Source organism: Nomascus leucogenys, chromosome 7b (genome assembly GCF_006542625.1).
Source record: "Nomascus leucogenys isolate Asia chromosome 7b, Asia_NLE_v1, whole genome shotgun sequence".
In the NCBI taxonomy this organism is placed as follows: domain Eukaryota; kingdom Metazoa; phylum Chordata; class Mammalia; order Primates; family Hylobatidae; genus Nomascus; species Nomascus leucogenys.
The window spans coordinates 14,102,847-14,124,970 of record NC_044387.1 but is presented as its reverse complement, the minus strand read 5'-3'; the positions used below and the strand labels follow the sequence as shown (position 1 = coordinate 14,124,970).

At 50.0% G+C, this 22,124-nt stretch overlaps 1 protein-coding gene across 1 annotated transcript; it reads right to left on the bottom strand.

Moving 5' to 3' along the window:
- Positions 1-9,130: 9,130 nt before the first annotated feature.
- On the bottom strand, positions 9,131-21,812 carry LOC100607813 (apolipoprotein L2). Its single transcript, XM_030815638.1, is given in 7 exon segments — positions 9,131-10,527; positions 13,617-13,743; positions 15,430-15,518; positions 15,683-15,738; positions 19,358-19,434; positions 19,437-19,479; positions 21,735-21,812. Coding segments are annotated over 7 exon segments (1,347 nt in total). The 3' UTR covers positions 9,131-9,650.
- Positions 21,813-22,124: the final 312 nt, after the last annotated feature.

Sequence of the window (22,124 nt, the reverse complement as noted above, 5' to 3'; positions counted from 1 at the left end):
CCATTGCACTCCAGTCTGGGCTACTAGAGCGAAACTCTGTCTCAAAAAACAAAACAAAACAAAACAAAAACAAAACAAAAAAACAAACCAAACAAACAAACAAAAACCACCCAAAAAACGAGCCCCCGATCTCAGTGGTTCACAACAGCAACGGCTACTTCTTGCTCACGCTACATGTCCATCATGGGGCAGGTGCAACTCTGCTCTGGTTGTCTTCCCTCCTGGACTCAGGATCACGGAGCAACCACTTTCTGGAAGATTGCTGGTTGCCACAGTAGAGGAAAAGGGTCTTATATCAGCATTCATTGCTGTGGCTTAGAAATGACACATATTTCCATTCAAAACTCTTTTGTCCAGAACTGGTTACGTATTCCTACCCAACCATAAGGAGACCAGGAAGAATAATCCCACCGTGCATCTGGAAAAGGGAAAAGCCAGACAAATATGGCCAACAGCCCCAGTGACTACCACCACAGTGCTTTTGAAAACCACTGCCCAGAGCAGAGGGATGGAGGCTCAGCATGGCCGTAGGAGGAAGGGAGAAGCCAGAGGGGAATGAGGAGGAGCCAGGGGTGCCTGGTATGGAGGGCCACCCATCCTAGGTCAATGTGCAGGGCTGGGGCCAGAGGAAGGCTGGGCGCCTTTGTCATCTGGACCCAGACCCAGACAGACCCCGGGGCCATTCCGTTCTGCAGGCAAACAAGCCAGTCCCGCTAGACTGTGGCAGTCACAGGCTTTCAACATGGAAGGTGGAGCTGCCTGGACGCTGTGTTTTTTTTCTGTTTGTTTTTTTGAGACGGAGTCTTTCTCTGTCACCCAGGCTAGAGTGCAGTGGCATGATCTGGGCTGATTGTGCCTTGGCAAGATCTCGGCTGACTTGCCCCCCAGGTTCAAGCGATTCTCCTGCCTCAGCCTCCCGAGTAGTTGGGATTACAGGCGCGCACCACCACGCCCGGCTAATTTCTGTATTTTTAGTAGAGACGGGGTTTCATCATGTTGGCCACGCTGGTCTCGAACTCCTGACCTGAAGCGATCCGCCCGCCCGGGCCTCCCAAAGTGCTGGGATTACAGGAGTAAGCCAGCGCGCCCGGCCAGACGCTGTGTTTTCCTGGCACTCCACTTCATGAGCAAAACTGTCACAGAGTGGTATTTCCCTGGCTCCACCACTCCGGCTCTGCTGGATTCCTGAACCTATTCACTTCTTCTAAAGTGTTCTCAACTTGGCCTCCCTGGCTCCTTCCTGGTGCAGACATTTACTCCTCCTGCTCCGGCTTTGTGCCTCCGTTACTGCTGACGTCAGCAACAGCAGCTCCGACCGCCTGTCCTCCAAGGTCCCGGGCTGCGGCTGCGCAGCGCCGACAGCACTATGTGTGTGCCGACAGCGCCACCTCCTGTCCCTACGGAGGCTGTTGGCAACACGCAGGGCTCGCAGTGCGCCCGTTTTTCTGCTGCAGCCCTCAAAATTCAACACGAGGCTTGGCTGGGGGATCTTGAGTGGCTGACTCTGTGGTCTGGTCAGTTTCCATTCTGACCCATGCTGGCCTTCTTTCAGATTCTAGAACTCAGTTCTTCTCTGGACCTCCCTGCCAGCCACAAGCCCTTGAATATGCGGCCTGCAGCTGGGTTCCCCTCATCACCGCTCTTCTCCCCAACCTTCTTCATCCCCGCTCTTCTCCCCAACCTTCTTCATCCCTTCGCCAATCTTGAAGATTTAGCTGAGGCAGGGCGCAATGGCTCACGCCTGTAATCCCAGCACTTTGGGAGGCCGAGACGGGAGCATCACTTGAGGTCAGGAGTTTGAGACCAGCCTGGCCAACATGGTGGAACCTTGTCTCTACTAAAAATACAAAAATTAGCTGGGCATGGTGGCGGGCACCTGTACTCCCAGCTACTGGGGAGGTTGAGGCAGGAGAATCGCTTGTACCGGGGAGGCGGAGGTTGCTGTGAGCCAAGATTGAGCCACTGCACTCCAGCCTGGGCAACAGAGCGAGATCCTGTCTCAAAGAAAAAAAAAAAAAGTCTTAGCTGAAACGTCACTTCCTTGACTCCTCAAATTTAGTCAAGCCCCCCTGCTATGAGAGCTCTCCCCTTCTTGCTGGACGGGTTGGCAATGCTAGAGGATCTTGAAAGAGGAACACTCACGGGTCAAGAGCATTTCCTAACAGCAAACAGAGGTTTCCGAATCCTCATGAGCGTGGATGCTTCCCTGCTGGGACGCTGCTCGCACACACTCTGTGACCCTCAGAGGTGAGACGCAGGCCTATCAAACACGCTGGCCTTGGTGAGAAAGCCTCTGTGGGTTTCTTGTTTATCCCAATAAGCTGATTCAGGAAAGGAAGGATCTCCTTCCTTCTCTGTTTGCCATGGAAGACTCACACCTTTCTTGTCCCCAGGAGAGTGGACATCTGCTCGCCAGTGCAGACCTCGTGCTCATTGGAGGCTGGAGAAGGCACCCCCAAGAAACGTTCAAGGCATGACAGCTACCCAGGAGGCCTCTAGTGCCCCAAGAGCTGCTCATCAGCCCAATTTTCTTCCTAATATTATTTAAAAATTTACAGAAATTCAGTGAAAGTGTAAGCATACAGGCATAGGTAGTAGGTAAACTAGGATTCACTCTTGCTCGGGGAATACCACCCAGGTTTTGAAAAGATACAGAAGGCAAAAAAAACTGCATTTGGTATAATAAAATACAATTAGGCAGAGCACGGTGGCTCATGCCTGTAATTCCAGCACTTTGGGAGGCCGAGGAAGGCGGATCACCTGAGCTCTGGAGTTTGAGACCAGCCTGGGCAACATGGTGAAACCCTATCTCTACAAAACATACAAAAATTAGTGAGTCTTGGTGGTACATGCCAGTCATCCCAGTTACTTGCTGGGCTGGGTTGGGAGGACTGTTTGGGCTCAGGAGGTCAACACAGTGAGCTGTGTTCGCGCCACTGCACTCCAGCCTGGGTGACAAAGCAAGACCATGTCTTGAAAAAATAAAAAAAATTAGCAGCCTATAATTCCAAAGCAGAAAACCAGCTGGCTGTCTATGCACTAAATCTGACCAGCCATTGTGTGTAAGGCTTGTGTATGCAAATGTGTGTTTGCATATATATCGCTTAGTTACTTTATTTACCAACATTTACATTTAAGGAAATTTCATATCAAATAATCTATAATTCTAGAATCTCCTTAAACATGAGGTGGGCAACATGAGACCCCCCCACTTCTATCAGTAGCCATCCTGACTGGACCAAGTAGACAGCTTGAGTTTCCAGTTCAATCCAGTTCCTGCCTGGCCTCTGCTGGCCTCTGGGTTTGCAATCCCAGCTCCCTACCACCGCCACTACTGCTGAAAGCATCCCCTCTACAGTACTCAGAACCTCATTGGCTGCCTGCAACTCTGGGGGATCAGCAGGGGAAGAGACTCGAAGCCCATCTATCAGGTAAAAAACCTGAGGCCCAGAGAGGGAAAGTGACTTACTAGGGACACACAGCTCTTAGTAAACAGAGTGGAGGCCAACTCCACTCCAACTCAATCCCATTCCCACTCTGAGATTTAAGAAAAAAAATGTGATTTTAATAATCTCAAAGTTGTTTCCTTGCTTCCTTTCCTTTTCTTCCTTCCTTCCTCTATCCCTCCCTCCCTCCCTTCCTCTCCCTTCTTTCCTTCCTTCCTTCCTTCTTTCCTTCCTTCCTTCCTTCTTTCCTTCCTTCCTTCCTTCTTTCCTTCCTTCCTTCCTTCCTTCCTCTTTCCCTCCCTCCCCTCCTCTCCCTCCTTTCCTTCCTTCCTCTTCCCTCCTTTCCTTCCCCCTTCTCTCCTTCCTTCCTTCCTCCCTCTCTCCTTCCATTCCCCTTCCTTCCTTCCTTCCTTCCTTCCTTCCTTCCTTTCTTTCTTCTTTCTTTCTTTCTTTCTTTCTTTCTTCTTTCTTTCTTTCTCTTTTCTCTTTCTTTCTTTCTTTCTTTCTTTCTTTCTTCTTTCCTCTCCCTCCCTCTCTCTGTCTTTCTCTTTCTCTCTTTCTTTCGACAAGGTTTCAGTCCCCACTCCGTCACCAAGGCTAGGGTACAGCAGTGTGATCATGGCTCACTGTAGCCTCAACCTCCTTGAGTTCAAGGGAGCCTCCCACCTCAGCTTCCCCAGTAGCCGGAACCACAGTCACGAGCCACCATGCCTGGCTAATGTTGTTGTATTTTTTGTAGAGACTGGGTTTCACGTTGTTGCCCAGGCTGGTCTCAAACTCCTGGGCTCAAGCAGTCCTCTTGCCTTGGCCTCCCGAAGTGCTGGGATTACAGCCATGAGCCACCATGCCCGGCCAATCGCAAAGTTTCTAAAGTAAGAAATGGGATTGTATTCCATCCCCAACTAATTGTCCCGAACCACTGGTAGCAGCCTGGTTCGTCTCTGCTTCGACAAACACAGAGGTCTGAGCTCACACTCCCACAGTTACACTCACATGTCTGCAGTTTGGCTTTTTCTCTTTTACTTTTTTAAAAATTTATTTTCCATTTTTTTTCCCCATGACATAGCTCCAGGAGATCCTAAGAACATGTCCCCTACAGTTTGGCTTTTACTCTTCTGATTGCAAAGCTGAGATCATGCTGCAGACACCACTCTGCAACGTATCCTTCCCACCAACCCCGCTCCCACACAGCCCCCTGAGTGTGGGCCATCTTTCCCATTCGAGACACACAGCACAGTCTCTTTCTTCTCTCTTCACCTCACAGGCCTGAACAGAGGCCCAGAGAGGCGGAGTCCTGCAATTTACCTGCTCAGTCTTCCATCACAGGACCCTGGACAAGTAACTCCTCTCCCAGAGCCTCAGGTTCCCTGCAGGAAAGAGGAGGTGCTCAGAGATAAGGTGGATGAAACAATTTCTGGGCTTCTTGTATCTCAAAAGAGATGCAAGATCCTCTTCCTGCTGCCGGGCGCGGTGGCTCACGCCTGTAATCCCAGCACTTTGGGAGGCTGAGGCAGGTGGATCACCTGAGGTCAGGAGATCCCCGTCAGGAGATCCATGACCATCATGGAGAAACCCCGTCTCTACTAAAAATACAAAATTAGCCAGGCGTGGTGGTGCATGCCTGTAATCCCAGCTACCCGGGAGGCTGAGGCAAGAGAATCACTTGAACCTGGGAGGCAGAGGTTGTGGTGAGCCGAGATCGCGCCATTGCACTCCAGCCTGGGCAACAAGAGCGAAACTCTGTCTCAAAAAAAAGAAATCCTCTCCCCCTGCCAGGCCTTACTAGCAGCATCCTAGGAGTAGCCTAGAAGGGGGCAAGTTCCTGGGGGCGGTTCTGACCCACGTCTCATTAATGATGTCACCCAAGTCCATTCCCATGGGACCAGGCCAGGGGACTGGGACTGCGACAAAGGGCCAGGTCTCCAGTCTTCCATGTCCTACCTCTACCTACTTTGCTTCCTCCAAAGTGCCCAGAGAAATGCGCATGGTCCATGGCTGCTGCCTTCTGAGGTCACCTGGCCATGCCCCAAGTAGTCTGGGAAACCACGCTGAGCCTGGAGAATCCTCACTCTCCCACCTCCCTCTCCATTCTTCAGGGGAACAAGGACTCCAAAAGAGCCGTCGGATAAACTTGGGTTTGGATCCAGGCTTTCTACCTTGGACGAGTTACCTAAACCTCCTGCATCTCAGTTTCTTCTTTGTCAAATGGGGACAATACTTCTTTCTTTTTTTTTTTTTGAGACGGAGTCTCGCTCTGTTGACCAGGCTGCAGTGCAGTGGCGCCATCTCGGCTCACTGCAAACTCCACCTCCCGGGTTCACGCCATTCTCCTGCCTCAGCCTCCTGAGTAGCTGGGACTACAGGCGCCCGCCACTACGCCCAGCTAATTTTTGTTTTTGTATTTTTAATAGAGATGGGGTTTCACCGTGTTAGCCAGGATGGTCTCGATCTCCTGACCTTGTGATCTGCCCGCCTCGGCCTCCCAAAGTGCTGGGATTACAGGCGTGAGCTACCGCGCCCGGCCTTCTTCTTCTCTGATACCATAGCCTGACTGATTAGTTCAAGAAGAGTCACTAACCCAAGCTATTCTGTCATTTGAGAATGTGAAACTTTAATCAGAGACACTAGGAATAAAAGTGTATGGAGCTAAGCCAGGTGTGGACAGAGCCCTGAAAGGGCAAACCATACTTTCCTGATGTTGGTAATGGTCTGCTCCTGTCCTTCCGAATTCTGTAGATTTTGTTCTTCCTTCCATTCTCTGACCTGCCCTAGTTCTCATCCAATGAATCTTCTAGTTTGTTTAAGACAGATAGATTCTGTTTCTGTTGCTTGCAACTGAAAAATTTTTAACCAATACTAGCAGTACAGTGGAATTGCATCAAATGCAGGTAGCATGGTGGCATTTCAACTCTAAGTGTCAGGGCAAATGGTGGATAGATCACTGAAGAAGTAAATTACTCAGTGCCGGAAACATTCAAAGCCTAGGTGAAATGTATGAAAAGAATTTGAATTATCCAAGAACTCACGAACAATTGACAAACAAATGAAACGTATTGTTGGGGTGTTAGGCAAGTCGGTAGCCATAGCTGTTTTGACTTCATCAGGAAGAAATAGACCAACCAACCGAAGGTCAGGGAAACCTTGGCTGATGGAGAGTTACAGGGACTGAGCCAAGTGTTCTGCAGGATGCTACACAAAAAAGGACTAAGTAGGCCCTGGGTGCAATTTATGAGTGACTTAGGAGAGGTTCTGTGGTGATTTTGTGCATTCTGTATCTCTTGCTCCTGCTCCGGGCTCCAGCCAAGGTGCCCACAGGCTCTATACATGGAAATACAGATAATTAATGTCCACTGGGGCAAGGCCATGGGGGACAGGAGCAGTGGTTACGGGCCTCCCTCTCTCCTCCCTGTAGAGGAACATTCTGAGGATGCTCCTTGAAGACTCCTTAGGAGGTCTCTAATCGCCCACATGGGTGACCCTATCAAGAATTTCTCCCGGCATCAGTCTTCCGTCCTTCTCTGTGTCACTCCTCCCACTACCCCAGTCCTGCTCCTAGAATCACTTCCCAAACAAATCCTCTGCCTGGGAGCCTTGCCTAGGGCTCTCCCTTCAGGGGAGGTCAGGCCACAGCAGCCTACATTAGACAGCATGAAGGCTCTGGGCCTTTGTGCTAAGAGTAATAGGAAGCCATTGAAGACATGGAGGCAGGTGCTTGAAGAAATCTATGTTCTTACGGGTCAAATTGGCCCAGTGTGGAGGACGGGCTGGGATAGCGGCAAGGGCTGTGTAACAGCAAAGACCATTCTGGAAGCTTTTGCAGGAGTCTGGGTGAAATGAGAGGGCTGACTGGATGAGGGTGTTTGCAGACTGGATGAGGGTGTTTGCAGACTGGATGAGGGTGTTTGCTGTCTGGGTATCTCTCTCTGTTCCTCTATTTCTCATGGACTTGCTCTCAACCTACACACAGGCCCCTCTGATCTTAGTCAGCCTTGTCTGACCCATGTCATTCGTGGGCCCTGGCTGCTAGATGAAGACCACGCCTGCACTCGGGCCAAGCCAGATGTCTACAAGCTTTCCCTGAGTGCCTCAGGGGCCACTGGGCACTGGGGTCGCCCAGAAATTACCGACCAGAAGAGCAAGCAGAAGGGGCCATGGAGGCCTAACTCCCCGAGTCCCTGGAAGAAGAATCATGAGGAAGTGAAGTCAGGCCCCCAGAGCCCAGGGGAACCCATCCATCAGCACCACAAAGGCACAGGCATAGATCAGTGTTGCTTGAACCCAAGTCTCCAGAACGCAAGAGGAGAGAGCCAGGTGGACCTGAGGTATCATCTTGTCCAGCCCCTCTTTCCCAGCTGATGAGGAAACTGAGGCTCAGAGAGGCAGGGTCTCTTGACTGCAGGCTGGTTCATCTCCTCAATGCACCACAAAGTTCCTTGATTGGTTCCTGGCATCTGTTTTTGCTTTTCTCTTCCTTGTTTTTTTTTTGGGGGGGCGGGGGGTGGGGGATGGAGTCTCACTCTGTCTCCCAGACTGGAGTGCAGTGGCGCCATCTCGGCTCACTGCAACCTCCACCTCTTGAGTTCAAGCAATCCGCCTGCCTCAGCCTCCTTAGTAGCTAAGATTACAGGCACCCACCACCATGCCCAGCTAATTTTTGTATTTTTAGTAGAGAAGGGGTTTCACTGTGTTGTCCTGGCTGGTCTCCAACTACTGACCTCAGGTGATCCACCCGCCTCGGCCTCCCAAAGTGCCAGGATTACAGGCCTAAGCCACCGTGCCCAGCCTCCTTTTATTTTTCTTCACAAATGAATGACTTTTCCAATACAGAATTTGGAGTTTCACTGGAATGTCATCGTTCCCTCAGTGTACCCTGGCCCCAAGCAGGGCTGACATTTGTCAAGTCCTCCTGCTGTCTGCTGACATCATCACCATCACCTTTACCACTGTTCAGACAAAAACTTCAGAAAGGAACTTTCTCCCAAAGCGGGAAAGGAGCCAGGAGACCAAGGAATGACTCGATGAAGTCCAGCTTGGTGAGTAGGTGAGTTTATTAGGACTTACACACAGGGCACTCAGCAGGATGGCGCTAGAGATCCGGCCTCCCCCAGTCTCTAAACTGCTTTTCAGTTAATTTTCTGTCTCTTTGCCTACTGTATATGAGTAATGAGACTGTTCTTCTTGGTAGGTTCTCGCATACTGTCCAGGATGTTTGGGTTTTTAGAGACACCTGGTCCTCAGCTGGGGACAATAGCCATGGCTCATTACCTGGCCTTCAGGGTTCAAGCAGGGGACATATACCCCTAAATAACCTAAAGGGGATCCATCACACTACAACCACCACCACCACCGCCATCATCAAGAAGCAACTGGCTGACTGAGATACACTTCCAGGAGGACAAGAGAGAGTGGATGCTGGAAAGACAGGGCAGGGGACCATCAGCAGGGAAAGACTTCATTCTTAGAAGGACATCGAACCGGGGGCAGGTCGGTAGTGGAGCCGCTGTTTCTTCTGCTGTATCCAAAAGTTCTAACTCTTTGGCTTTCTGCATTTTCAGCTCTTTCTTTTCCAGGCCTTCTCATTGCTGGTTCCTGCACACCTCCCCTCTATTCCTCCCCCCAATATATTCGTTAGTCTAAAGGAAACTTCTTCCTATTCCCCACACTCTCCAGTCCCCTCTCCTCCCTTATTCCAGGCTCCAGCGTTCCTGCCTTCTCCTTGGTGCACTTGCCATCTGCATTAACCCCTCCCTTGCTGTGGTCAGCTACAGAAATGCCAAAGTCACTAACACTCAGTTCCATAAACTTTACCTCACCCTGTTTATCCACCTAATAAAAACGTCTGCATTTTGGCCAGGCACAGTGGCTCATGCCTGTAATCCCAGTACTTTGGGAGGCCGAGGTGGGAAGATCACGAGGTCAGGAGATCGAGACCATCGTGGCTAACACAGTGAAACCCCATCTCCAATAAAAATACAAAAAATTAGCCGGTCATGGTGGCAGGTGTCTGTAGTCCCAGCTACTCGGGAGACTGAGGCAGGAGAATCGTGTGAACCCAGGAGGCGGAGCTTGCAGTGAGCCGAGATTGTGCCACTGCACTCCAGCCTGGGCGATAGAGCAAGACTCCGTCTCAAAAAAAAAAAAAATCTGCATTTTGTCCTGGCCTGTGCCCGGCATTTCTCCCCTGGTGGCTGCACTGCTCTGGGGTCACTGGTCTTGGTCCGGCTGCAGCATCTCATAGATCTTGGTGAGAAAGTTGAGCTTCCCCTCCATCTCCTGAGCCCGCTTCTTCATCTCCTCAGCTGACTCTGACTTTGCCCCCTCAATCAAGTGCTTTGACTCATATGTAAGGCTGACCACATCCAGCAGAAGAAAGATGCCTCCAGTGGCTGCACCCAAGATCATGTTTCCTTGGCTAATTGCCAGGGCGGGGCCTTCAGCAACCCTCTCAACCTGTTCACTGCCTTCAGCTGAGATTCGCCCAATGACCTGGGGGGGTGGGGTGTACGCTCCTAACTGAGAGTTGGCTCTGGCTTGTCTGATGGCTCCGATGTCCCTCCCAATCCTTCGTGTGGCTTCGTAAGCATTGTTAAGTAAGGTAAGAGCGTTGGGTGCGTTCCCAAACGCAAACTCCTTCGTCATCTTTGTTACATCAGTGTCTCTTTGGTCCAAGTTGCAGGCTTGGGTTCGTGCCCGCCAATTCTCTACTAGTTCCACCGCACTGCTGGCAATCCCACCCGCAGCAGCTGCTGTTCCCAAACCCAGGCCAGTGTTCGTGAGCATAAGACTGGCTCCTCCAGAGGCAGGTGCCAGACCCAGGCCGAGGAGGGTCAGGATGCCAGCAGTAGTGCCAAGAGAGTTGAACACCACATTGGCGATGGTGGTGCCTCTGTGGACCTGCTGAACCTCCTCTGCAAGGGCACGGAGCATCCTTATGTGATCCTCAAGCTCCCTTTTCAACCGAGGAAACTCTTTCAAAAACCACTGCCTGTGCTGCTGGTCTTTATCGTGGCGATTTTTGTCCTTCATGACCATGTGACGTGCAAGCTTGTTCAGAGCTTTACGGAGCTCATCTGCCTCATCCCTGCACAAGGAAAGGTTAAAGGATTAGGAAATGCAGTTTCCCTGTCTGTGAAATGAGCTCCATGCGATCTCTATCCTGTGTAAATTGCAGAGCTTCCACTATCAATCAAATAGAAAAAAATTTTACAAATGAAGAGAATTTCCTTTCAAACTCAAACACGTTATGTTTATCATAGATACTCCTCAGTACTTATTCCATATGGAAATAAATATCTTAAAGGCATCTCAGATGCTCTTTCATGGTAGGTGTTTGATAAAGATGCCTCCTCACTCAAGGGCAGGTCAACACCGCGACTGCCAAAGTGTTTGGAGAGGGGAAACTCTGCAGATGAACGAAGAGCAGTGAGAGTGGGACAAAGAGACCTTATTCCCAGGATGGCAGCAAAGTGGAGCATGAACTTTACCCAAAGAGAGGCCTTCCCTTTGTCCGCAGCTCCTAGGAAGTGATCTCCAGGCTCCTGGAATGTCCTGCCTGGTAGGAACATCTTTCTTTGTCTGGTGATTTGGCCACGGGACAGTATAGCAATGTGATGGATGATAGGGTTTGGGGCTATTTGGTGTCTTTCCTGACTTCCAGAGGATTTGGGGACTAAAGGTGTGAGATCTCAGGGAGGGGCTGAGGGCAGCTTGTGAGCCAGCCTCATCAAATACTCTAGACACTAAGGCCTGGGTTGAGAAAGACTTTCTCCTTGACCAACTCCAGCTGGGCTCTTCAGAGCTTCTTCTCCACTAGACACCGACCTTGGCCTTCCACACCCACCCACTGCTTTCTGGACTTGCACCACCCCGGCTCAGCAAGAATCGCCCCAGATCAGTTTAGGGAGGGTCCTCCCCGCTTGCTCTCTGAGCACCCTTTGCTATCTGATCATGCTTCTCACCCCCACCATTGATGGATGAGTGTCTGACCTGCCTTTAGCGAGAATCCTGTTAGGCCAGTTTAGCACAAACCCCCCCACTCTGGTGTCTCCTCTCAGTCCTGTTCCATCTGCCGACCCTCACTCAGGTGTTGGCTGTGACTCGCCCTCTGTCTTTACTGTATTCGGAGCTGGGCTCAGTCTCCCTCCCCTATAAGAACAATCCTGAAATAAAGACTTCCTTCCTCATGTAATTTGATTCACAGGAATTTTTTCTTAACTGGGTGAACTTCCCTGGTTGGCAACATACTGTGTGTTTTGTCCCACATTCACACAGGAGAACACAGCGTCCTGAGGACAATGAAGATTCATACCTGAAACCCTCCCAGACTCTGCCCCGTGTGTCTCTTCCTTAGGCTGATTTTAATCTGTGTCCTTTCCCTGTGATAAACCACGATCGTGCAATAGCAGTTTTCAGTGAGTTATGTGAGTCCTTCTAGTGAATTATAAAATCTAAGGAGGATTTTAGGAATCCCTATTAATTTGCAGGTGGTGTCAAAGGTAAGGGTGCCCTCAGACATTGCAGTCTGGCTATCTCTGAGTACTTTGAATTCAAACAAAGCAAAACCTCAGAGAGACAGGAGATCACTTTGCCTGGCATCTGCTCCCTTCCAATGCCTTGTGCCGTTTCACCTGGCTGAAGGCTACTGGGTCCGACCACTGCCCCAGTTGACTGGAGTGGGAGATCTGGCTATTCATTCTGGTTCCACATGGACTCTCCAGCCACCTTACTGCCTCCTGACCTACCATCTGCACCCCCAACCTTCCAGGTCTCGCTCGCAGGTGTCACCAGCCTAACTGATGCCTTAGCAGTGACTGCTTCACCTGTGTGCACACCAAGGCCATGTGCAATTTTATGGAACCTGTAGGAGACTCAAGACACTTTCAGAACCATCTATATGAATTGCTAATGCTGAAAAGACCTGAATTTGGACAAGATGGTAGAGGAAGTGTTTTCCTCCTTGGTTGGGAAGTTGTGAGTCTGCTCAGTACCCCTGAAATTACACAAATTGACAGCAACTCTTTCTACTTTGGAAATGGTCACTAAGGCATACCATGGTAAGGAGCTTCTCTGTGTAGAAGAGAAGAAGTTCTCAAAGGGTAGCCCAGAACTTGCCAGTTCCCAGGCATGGTGTGAGAGACACAGGCAACCATGACCCTGTATGCCCATGAGTGTTAGGATCATCCAGACAGGGAAGAAATATCCCTCTGCCACTCACGTGTCCTCTGCAAGTTCATGACCTCCTTAAGTTTCAAGCCGTTGGTGCCTCTCTTGCCACACCCTAGTCCCAGCCCTGGTGCCCCAGCCTTCCTGCTTATCCTACAAAACCAAGGCTGACTCTTGCTCCAACCTGACTCCAGGCTCTGACACTGGTCCTTGTCTCTCTGGGCCTTTCGGCAGGATCTTAGTCCTTGGTTCCCCACCTTTGACCTGGAGTTGACTCTAAGGCCTTCACCACACTCCTATCACATTGAGTTGCTATTCCTATTGGACAGATGACAGTTCCCAGTCTCCATGACATAAGCCCAGAGCCCAGGAACTAGGCACAGACAGAGCCAGGAAGAGACCCAGTGCTGTCCGATCCCACTCCAGCCTCTCAGCATCCTGGACCAGCAGAAGAGTCCTGCCATGTTTGTGGAATTCCTCAGATGAGAAAAAAGGCCCCAGCCAGCATCCCCAGGAACACACATCGGTTAGGTCAGGATTTTTCTGACTTGTCCCAAAGGAAGTCCTGCTGGGCTCCCATCTTCAAGAAGAAGACCCTTAACCCTGGTCTCTTTCCACCAAGCTTGTAAGATGTTAATGTTAACTTGCACCTACTATGTGTCAGTCATTATGCTAAGCACTTTACATGCATGATCTCATTTTTCTCACAATAAAACTCCATGGATGAAGAAAGGCTGAAAGTGAGAAAGTAACTGGCAAAGTTCCCATCACCAGCAGATGGCAGAAATGACCCTGTCCCTGTGGGCTTCCCCTCCCCTCAGCCTGAGGCTACTCACTGCCAGCGAAGGACATGGAGGAAATATTCCTCCTGGAGTGCTGAGAAGGTCATCCTCAAGCCCAGCAGAGGGGGCTGCCTGGAGGAGGTGTGCCTGTCAGGGAAAACCAGCCCAGGGGAGATCTGAGTGGCATCGCTGGGGCGCCCAGTGGAGTTAACCCCATGGAGCTTACCTGGGCAGTTCAGCAGCAGCCACAAATCTGTTCCAGGCTTCATTGTCAGTCAGCAGTTGTAGCAGATTCTCTCTGCTCACTTTTTCCTGGAAATACTTAAGGCAATCCTCAATAAAGATGCTGCTCTCTAGTTGGAAAGAAGAAAGAATAAGGTTGGATGATAGTGTAGGGGAGCATAACAGCCATTGCATATAAGGTGATTACATGTTAATTTTTCCTGGACAGCTGTGATGTGGGACATGTTTGATGGAGTCATCAGTGCTATAGAGGGATTGTGGGCCCCCAAAATTCATATGCTGAAGCCCTAAACTCGAGTGACTATATTTGAAGATTGGGCCTTTAAGGAAGCAATTAAGACTGAATGAGATCACAAGGGTAGGGCTCTAATCTATTACAGGGCTAGTGTCCTATTGTAAGAAAAGAAAGAGAAACAATAAGGCCAGGTAAGCACACAGCGCAAAGGCAGCTGCCACAAGCCAGCAAGAGAGTCCTCCCCAGACTCCAACCCCTTAATTTAATAAACCATCAAAGACAGAAACCCCAAACCCCACTGGGCCCGAATGGCTCTTCTGAATCCACCTGCACTCCCATCCCTGAGCCTGTGCTTCTGCTTTGCAGCTGATTTGCTTTTTCTTTGACTCAAATTTTTTCTCTCAATGGAGTCAAAAACCTGGACAAGGCTAAGGTCTGGTCTCACCTGGATTCGGGGACCTTCCTAAACCTACCAGCACCAATGTGACCAGGAATTTTCCAAAAAGGTAAATCAGAACAGGCAGTTTTGTAACTGCAACCAATCAAATAATGTCCTTATTGCAGTTTCATATTTACTCAATAAATATTTGTCTCCGACACTTTTTCATCATAACATGAAGCCTCCTCCAGTTTGGTTTTCTCAATTCATGAATTCCTTCTTATTCAAATAAATGTTACTGTGCCTCAGATTTTTCTTTGACAAGGGGTATCTGAGATCATGGGAATGAGGCCCTGCCTGAGGCAGTCATCCCTGGTCAGCAGGTGTTTGTGATGGGCAGTGCAGGGTGGGTGCCCTAACATAGCTGGGGGGACTGGGTGGCTTCCACCTGGAATCAACAGGGGATAGATAGAGAAGACAGAGGGGATGGAAACTAATTCTTAGGGAGGCCCTACTGTGTGGCAAGCTTTGGCCAGGCCAGGTACCCTTGTAATATTTGATCTTCATGACAACATGGGGAAATATTATTCTCATGGTACACGAGAGGGGAGGTAAGGAGCTCCAGGTCACACAAAAGGGACGTGGCAAAGGCCAGACCAGGGTCCATTTAAGTTGGAAGCTGGGTCAAGCATGATACATTCCCACAGGGCCACTCAGAACACAGGGGCTGGTGCAGGGCAAGAGCTGGAGGGAGGGGACCGGCCTCTGCTGGAAACAACCCAGGGTCAGCAGGGAGCAGAGCGGTAAATAAGAGATCAGGGCTGCAGGTCAACCTCCTCTCCCACCCCTCCCCTCCTCCTGGACCCTGTTCTTTCCCCACTCCCCTCCCCTGCTCTTTCCACTTCCTCATGGCTGTCCTGCTCCACTGGAGTCATTTGCTGGGTGCCAGGGTAGGGAGGAAGTGGGCACCTGGGCCGTGCCCCCCCTGAAGAGAGGTCAGGATGCAGATGCCCCCACAGACCCCTAAGTTGGGGGACTCCATGTGACCTCTCTTGAGCTCTGGGCAGATTCATCGGCCTCCTTCTCCATCTGGGTTCCTCTGGGGCTCACTCAGCTGTGGAGGTGCCACCCTCCATTCTAGGTGCGAGTAGGAACTAGCCAGGGAAGAGGAAGCGAGCCTACCTGGGTTCATGGTGCCAGCAGCCGGGTTACCGAGGGGCTTTCCTTGGAGCTCTCCAGTCACTGTCCAGACTGGAATGTTTTTCTTAACCCTTCAGAAGGAGAAAACAAATTGTGGAATCGAATGTGAGCCACCTGTGTACAGAGGGAGGCTGGAGGGGCTGGGTCTTTGCAGATCCCTCTGTGGTAGCAGCAAATGTCCAGAGTGTTTCTCTATCTCCTGGGGCCCTGCCAGCTAGTATTTACAGAAACCCACCCCGCTCCAGCTTCCTCTTCCCTCACTGTCACACCAAGGCAGGGTCCTCTTGTCCTCTAGGGGTATGAGGAGAAGATAATCAGAGGAGGGGCAGCCATCTGACCATTACAGAAACTACAGAGTCTATACACAGGAATAGAGATGGGAAGGAACATTCTGACAATGACCTGGGCCTGGGAACATGTGTGATAACTAGCTGGTGATAGCCAGTGTGTATTTGAGTGATGTGCAGGGCCTCTTACATGTGTCTCATTCAATGATCACACACAGGCCAGGAGATGGGTACCACTTTCCCATTCAAACACAGAGGAATCCACAAAAGTTAGGGAACTTGCCGGTATTTTTACAATAGTGCTAGAGCCAGGACTTCTGCTTCAATCTCATGTCTTCAGTGACTGTGCCCTATTCCCTTAAATATACAATATTGAGTCATGTATACACGCGCATGGTACATGACTCCTCATTGCAAATCCATGTCTCACACCCTCTGCTCAACTCTTCGTCTTGGTGAATTCACTGGTGCTGCAGTGAACAGCCTGTGTTCCCGTTGCTTCTCTAAGATTCTTTGTCCCACAAAGACCTGGATCCTGCCAGATGCTGGCCCAGCCCCTGCTGTGGCTGCCGAGCCCTCCTGATGCTCCCCTGTCCCCTCTGCTGTCCTCCCCTAGCTGATGGACCTTAGGGTGTTTCTAATTCTTCATAAATCATGCTACAAAGATATCCTCCTTCACGTAAAACTGCTCACATTTGAGATTATTTCCTTAAGATATTTGTAAGAGTAGAATGACTAGGTCAAAAGCTATTAACATCTCAAAAGTTTGTATACCTAGAGCCACTCTGTATGCAAACTGTACCAATTCACACTCAAACTAACAGGATATGAAGATGTCCATTCTTTCAGTCTTACTGGCTCTCAGTAGTCTTTTCTTCAGGAAAACAAAACAAAACAAAACAAAACAAAACAAAACACCTTTATTCCTTGAGACAAGGTCTCGCTCCTAGTATGCAGCCCAGGCTGGTGGCAAAATCCTGGCCTTAGGGGATCCTCCCACCCTGCCCTCTAAAGTGCTGGATTACAAACATGAGCCACCACACCTGGCCTGAATAAATGCTGATCTTTATATAGAGGAAAGTTCTTCACATTCTGCTCCTGATTATCTTACCTTGGGAGGTGAGGGAAAATAGCAAATGTTAATCATATTAATCATCTTTAGGCACTGTTTTAAGAAGACAGAAGAGCATTTATCAACCTCCCCTCCTGAGATCAAACTGCAGCCATAGTCAAGGCACTTACAGGTATAATGGCACTTAATGTTAATGTGGGCAAACATTGGTGGATTTTGCACCACTAATTGCTCTAAATTTTATAAATAGTAACTCACAGAACTCTTCCAAGAACCTAGGAAGTGTGTACCATCGGTATTTCCATTTCCAGGTAAGAAAACTGAAACAGATGTTCAGTGACTTGCCCAAGCTCAGAATCTACTACGCAGTAAAGACTGGGTTCCCACCCAGACAGATGGACTCAAGAACTCACGCACTGCCTCTGCACCCTCTGCTGCCAGTGAAAATTTAAATGAGGGCAACAGGAGATCAGAGACGTCAACAGATGTTGGAAAACAGAACTGGCTGAAGAAATGACAACTGAATAAAGAGGGGTGAAGGGAGCTGTGAACCACAGCAATGCCGAGAGGGCATCCAGCCAGGCAGAGTGGTCTACTAGGCAGAGCCTCGGAGAGGGGAGGAGTTCACCAGGCCCACATGCCATATGGGATTCATGCCAGCCTTGAGTCTACACCAGTGAAAAAAATCAGAGAGTTCATGACTGAAGCAATATGTCCCAGAAATAATATCTTTGTATTCTGACACTTCAGTGGGTTCCCAATCACCCTACAGGGAATCACCATTTCTACAGGGAAGACTGCCAGTAGACCTGCCCCCCGTTCAATATGAATAGATCTAGGATTAGAAATTGGAGAAAGGTGAAAGTGGGGAAACAGACCAAGATGACCAAATACAAAAGGAGTCCAGAACAAACAAGTAATTTTTTAAATCTCAAACCCATGTCCTCGGGGAGATTAAAAAATATTTTATTCATAAACTTAGAACAAGATATACAGAAAAGAAGAAAAATCAATGAAACAAACAAAAAAAAGATTTTCTGGAAACTGAAAGGTGATGATCAAATAAACAAGTCTAGAGAGACCATGTGAAAGAAAGTCGCAGAAATCCTCCAGAAAATAAACCAAAAAGATGACAGAGAAAAAGGAGCTATATGGGGAATAGAAAAGTTACCAGGCACAGGGTCACAGGGTGTTCTAAGAAAGCTGCTTGAGAATGAGCCGGCAGGAAGGAAGAAAGGGTGTGTGTGTGTGTGTGTGTGTGTGTGTGTGTGTGTCGTGCATCCATGGAGAGCAGCTGGGGATAACCAAGAAAGAAAAAGACATGGGATCCAGAAAACAGGAAAATCAACCCAGAGAGAAGGGAATCTGAGGATCACGGTGGGGCATGCAGTAGGCCTACAGAACAACCAGTCCAGGATGGAATAAAAAGGGAATGGTTCTGTGGGGAAAGGGGACTCGATAGAATACCTCAAAGGATTCACAGTTTGAGAGAAACTGAGGAAATGAAGGCAAGCAGTACAAAGGAGAAAAATAAAAACAAAGGCAATTAGAAACGTCAGGAGAAAGTAAAGCTGTGCCACAAAGCATGTGCAAACATGGTGGACGACTCAGCTCCACAGTAAATACTATTTAAAACATCACAAAATGCAAACACCCTTGTTTGATTTTTAACTTTGAGAACAGAACAGAGCATATAAATATGAGAACTAAATATACTTGTTACCGATTAGTACAAACTTTAAAGCACAAAGGTAGCAGTTGGGATGTGAAGCACTGAACGAAGGAGAAGGGGGATTAATATTGTCATCTTTTAAAGAGGGGAGTCAAGAAATATTAGGTAAAACTGAAAGTATAAGAAAGAAAGTTGTAAGTAAATTGTTTACAGCTACAAAGTTGCTAATGGAGGACATAAAACTGGTGATACAATATTAGGAAAAGGTGGAGAGGAGAGATGGAGGGAGTGTACAAACAAGACGAAAATGACTAATAATGATACTATAAATAATAATAACACCGCTTCAGGCCCATCACAGTTAGGGGCGGCTCCAAAATCACCATTGTTCTTTTCTCACCGTGTCTCTGTACACTCCCTGGCACACCCACTTCCAGCAGCTGGTCTTTGTTTGCAGACTTTATTTTAACAGCTCAGTGGTTCCCGGGCCCCCTGATGAGGTTCCATCCTCCAGCTCTCACACAAAAGCCCCCTCCTCAAAAGCCACTCGCTTCCCTCTTTCCACTTCCCACCTCTGTTTCAGGGTCGAGGTATCCAGATATCTGTCTTCTAGGGCCCCTACGCAGCAAGAGTAAAAGGGGGACCCAGTCCTGGGCAGCATTCACCAGGGGATTATGCAGAGGGGCATCTGGACACTTCTTGCTGTAAGGGACAGGGGTGACGGCGGGGGCTTCCCTTCCCCTTCTTCCTGCTTTGTTCACTCTGTGACCCCCTAGGCCAGGGGAGCTGTCTCAATGCCATCTCCTGAGCCATGAGAACCAGGAGGACCAGGAGGGAGCAGAGGAGCAGAGGAGCAGAGAGAGCTGGGGCCTCGGGCACGCCCAATATTTGTGATGAGATGCATCCAGGATCCCATGCTCCTGGTTCATTGTTGGCCTGGCTCCCACCCTTGTCTGAGCCTCTGCTGGGGGTCGAGGCTGGATACTGCCCCTCAGGCTTGACTAGGACACAGTGTGTACTCCATGGGTGAGCCTGCAGGTTGGTCAATTCCGGTGCCCAACTGAGTGACCTGGAAGGGGAGCCCTCCCTCCCACCTCAGCTCTGAGCCAAGCTCTCCAGATGCAGAGGACAGAGACTCTCAGCAAAGCATCTCCCTCCAAGTGGTTGTGGGGCATCCTCCTTGGGCAGGGAAAGAGGAGTCGAAATGACTTCCTGAGAAATCGTCATTTTCATTTTATTTTTGAGAAACTGTCTTGCTCTGTCACCCAGTCTGGAGTGCTTTGGGGCTATCATAGCTCGCTGTAGCCTAGAGCCCCTGGGCTCAAGTGATCCTCCTGCCTCAGCCTTCCGAGTAGCTGGGACTACAGGCACACGCCACCATGCAGGACTAATTTGTTAATTTTTAATTTCAGAGAGACAGCATCTCCTGTGTCGCCCAAGCTGTCTTGAACTCCTAGCATCACGTGATCCTCCCGCCTCTGCCTCTCACAGCACTGAATTAGAGGCCTCAGCCGTGGCACTGCACCCTTCTGAGGAATCTTCAGTGAAAAGCCAAGGTCAAGTTCAAACCCCGTAGCAGGGCACACAGGCCCTCTGATGCTCTGGCTCCCACCTTCCTCACTGCTCCCTGCCACCACAGCCACCTTGGATCCAGGCACCTACTGATGCCCTGCTTCGGTGCCTCCTGGAGCCCATCTACTCCTCCCATCCCCATCCCCGGCCTCAGGCCTTCACTCAGCTGCTCCCTTGCCCTGGAATGCCTCCGCCACTGTCCCCACCATGTGCAAGTCACCTGTCCTCAGAGACTCAGCCAAAGCTGCCTGGTCCCTGCGGCGGCCCCCAACCCTCCCCAGGATCCCTGAGCACTCTGCTTTCCGGAGGCAGCTCTACCTGTGTGTGGCTCTTTGGGCCTCTGTCTCCCCTTTAGACTCTGAACATTCAACGGGGACCCTGTTGTGTTCCCAGCTGCATCCCCTATGACTGACCGGGATGCCCTCCGCCCTCCCTGGCACAGCCGGGCTGAAATCCCAGGTGCAGGAGACATTACTTGAACTAAAAGCAACCAGCCTCCGGATGACACGGCCCAGCTTCAGTTTCACTTTCAGTTAAGGAATTGAATTTAATTTTTCTTTCTAGCTTGATGGGCATCTCTTTTTGGTGAAGAACAAATAAGACCATGACTCAGATTTCACAGAAATTACCCCCTGATTTCATGGACTTTTGGCAGCTCTATCAGGTTTTTGAGAGGGGAAAGAATCTCAGGCTGGGTGGGGAGGTGACTTGCCCAGAGTCACACAGCTCTTGGAGGGCAGAGGGGAGGCCAACATCTGGCCTTGTGACTCTGATATTGAAGCAAAAATGTGTGATTTTAATAATCCAAAAGTTTCCAGGTTTGATTCTCCTTCTATGAACACAGAGATCTAAGCTCTCACTCCTGTAGTTATACTCACAATTCCACAGTGTGGCTTTTGAATCTCATGATTGCAAAGCTGGCATCATGCCACAGGCACCATTCTGCAATGTGACCTTCTCACTCCCCTGTCTCAGCCATGCTTCCCATCAGGGACACAGCACAGCCTGTTTCTTCTCCATCACCCCAGAAGTCTGAACAGAGGGACAGAGGTGAGGGCCAGAGACGTGAAGTCCTATAATCTACCTGCTCAGCCTCCTGACACGGGACCCTGGCAAGACATTCCCCTCCCAGGGCCTCAGTTTCCCCACAGGGCCTGGCACGAGTAGGTGCTCAGACTCAGGGTGAGTGAGACAACCTCTGAGTTCCTTGTATCTCAAAAGAAATCTGTTGTTCCCATTGGGCCTCAGCAGCAGCGTCCTCTGGCCAGTCTGGGTGTGGCCAGGCCACAAGGACATGCCGGGCTCCAGGTCACCTCCCCTCCTCCACCTTCTTTGATTCCTTCAAATTTCCCAAAGATGTGGGCACCCCCAACACTCGCCTTTCTTCTGGGGTCAGCTGGCTGTGTCTGAGGCAGTCAGAACCAGCGCTGAGCCCAGGGAGCTTTGTGAACCCATCTGAGCTGTTTTCCTCACCTCTCTCTACAGTTTAAGGGCACAGCAGGAGGGAGGGAGCAATCAGACTCAAGCCTTCGTGCAAATCCCGGCTCGGCCGCTGCTTTCCTGTCTGATCTGAACCAATTACATAAACTCTCCGAACTTATATACAAAAGCTGAATGATCCTTCCCTTATAGAGCTATTGTGAGAATAAGGAGAAGGGGGCAGGTCACACCATCCCCAACTTACCAAGGGATCTTCCTCTGACAGAGACTGAGCAAGATCCAACTGTTCTGAGCTGTGTGGATCCCACGTCCAGCTGTGCATCTGTGTAATAACCAGACACGTCCTCCAGCCTCCCAGATATACCCAGGAATTCAAAAGGGAAAGTGAAAGTCACAACTTCTCAGCAGCTCATGATCAAGCACAGCAAACACGCTGCTCCCCAGCACCACGTGCAGTCCAGGCCCACCCTCTTTGCTGCTGCACTTAGAGGAGCAGCCCCAGACGAAACATCCAGGTCCCTCTCATCCAACCCACCTGCCTCACGTCCTCAGGATTCGGGGTCTGCTGTGTCAGCTGCCCATGTCTCAGGCAGTCAGAACCAGAGTTGAGCCTGGGGAGTTTTTTGAACTCATC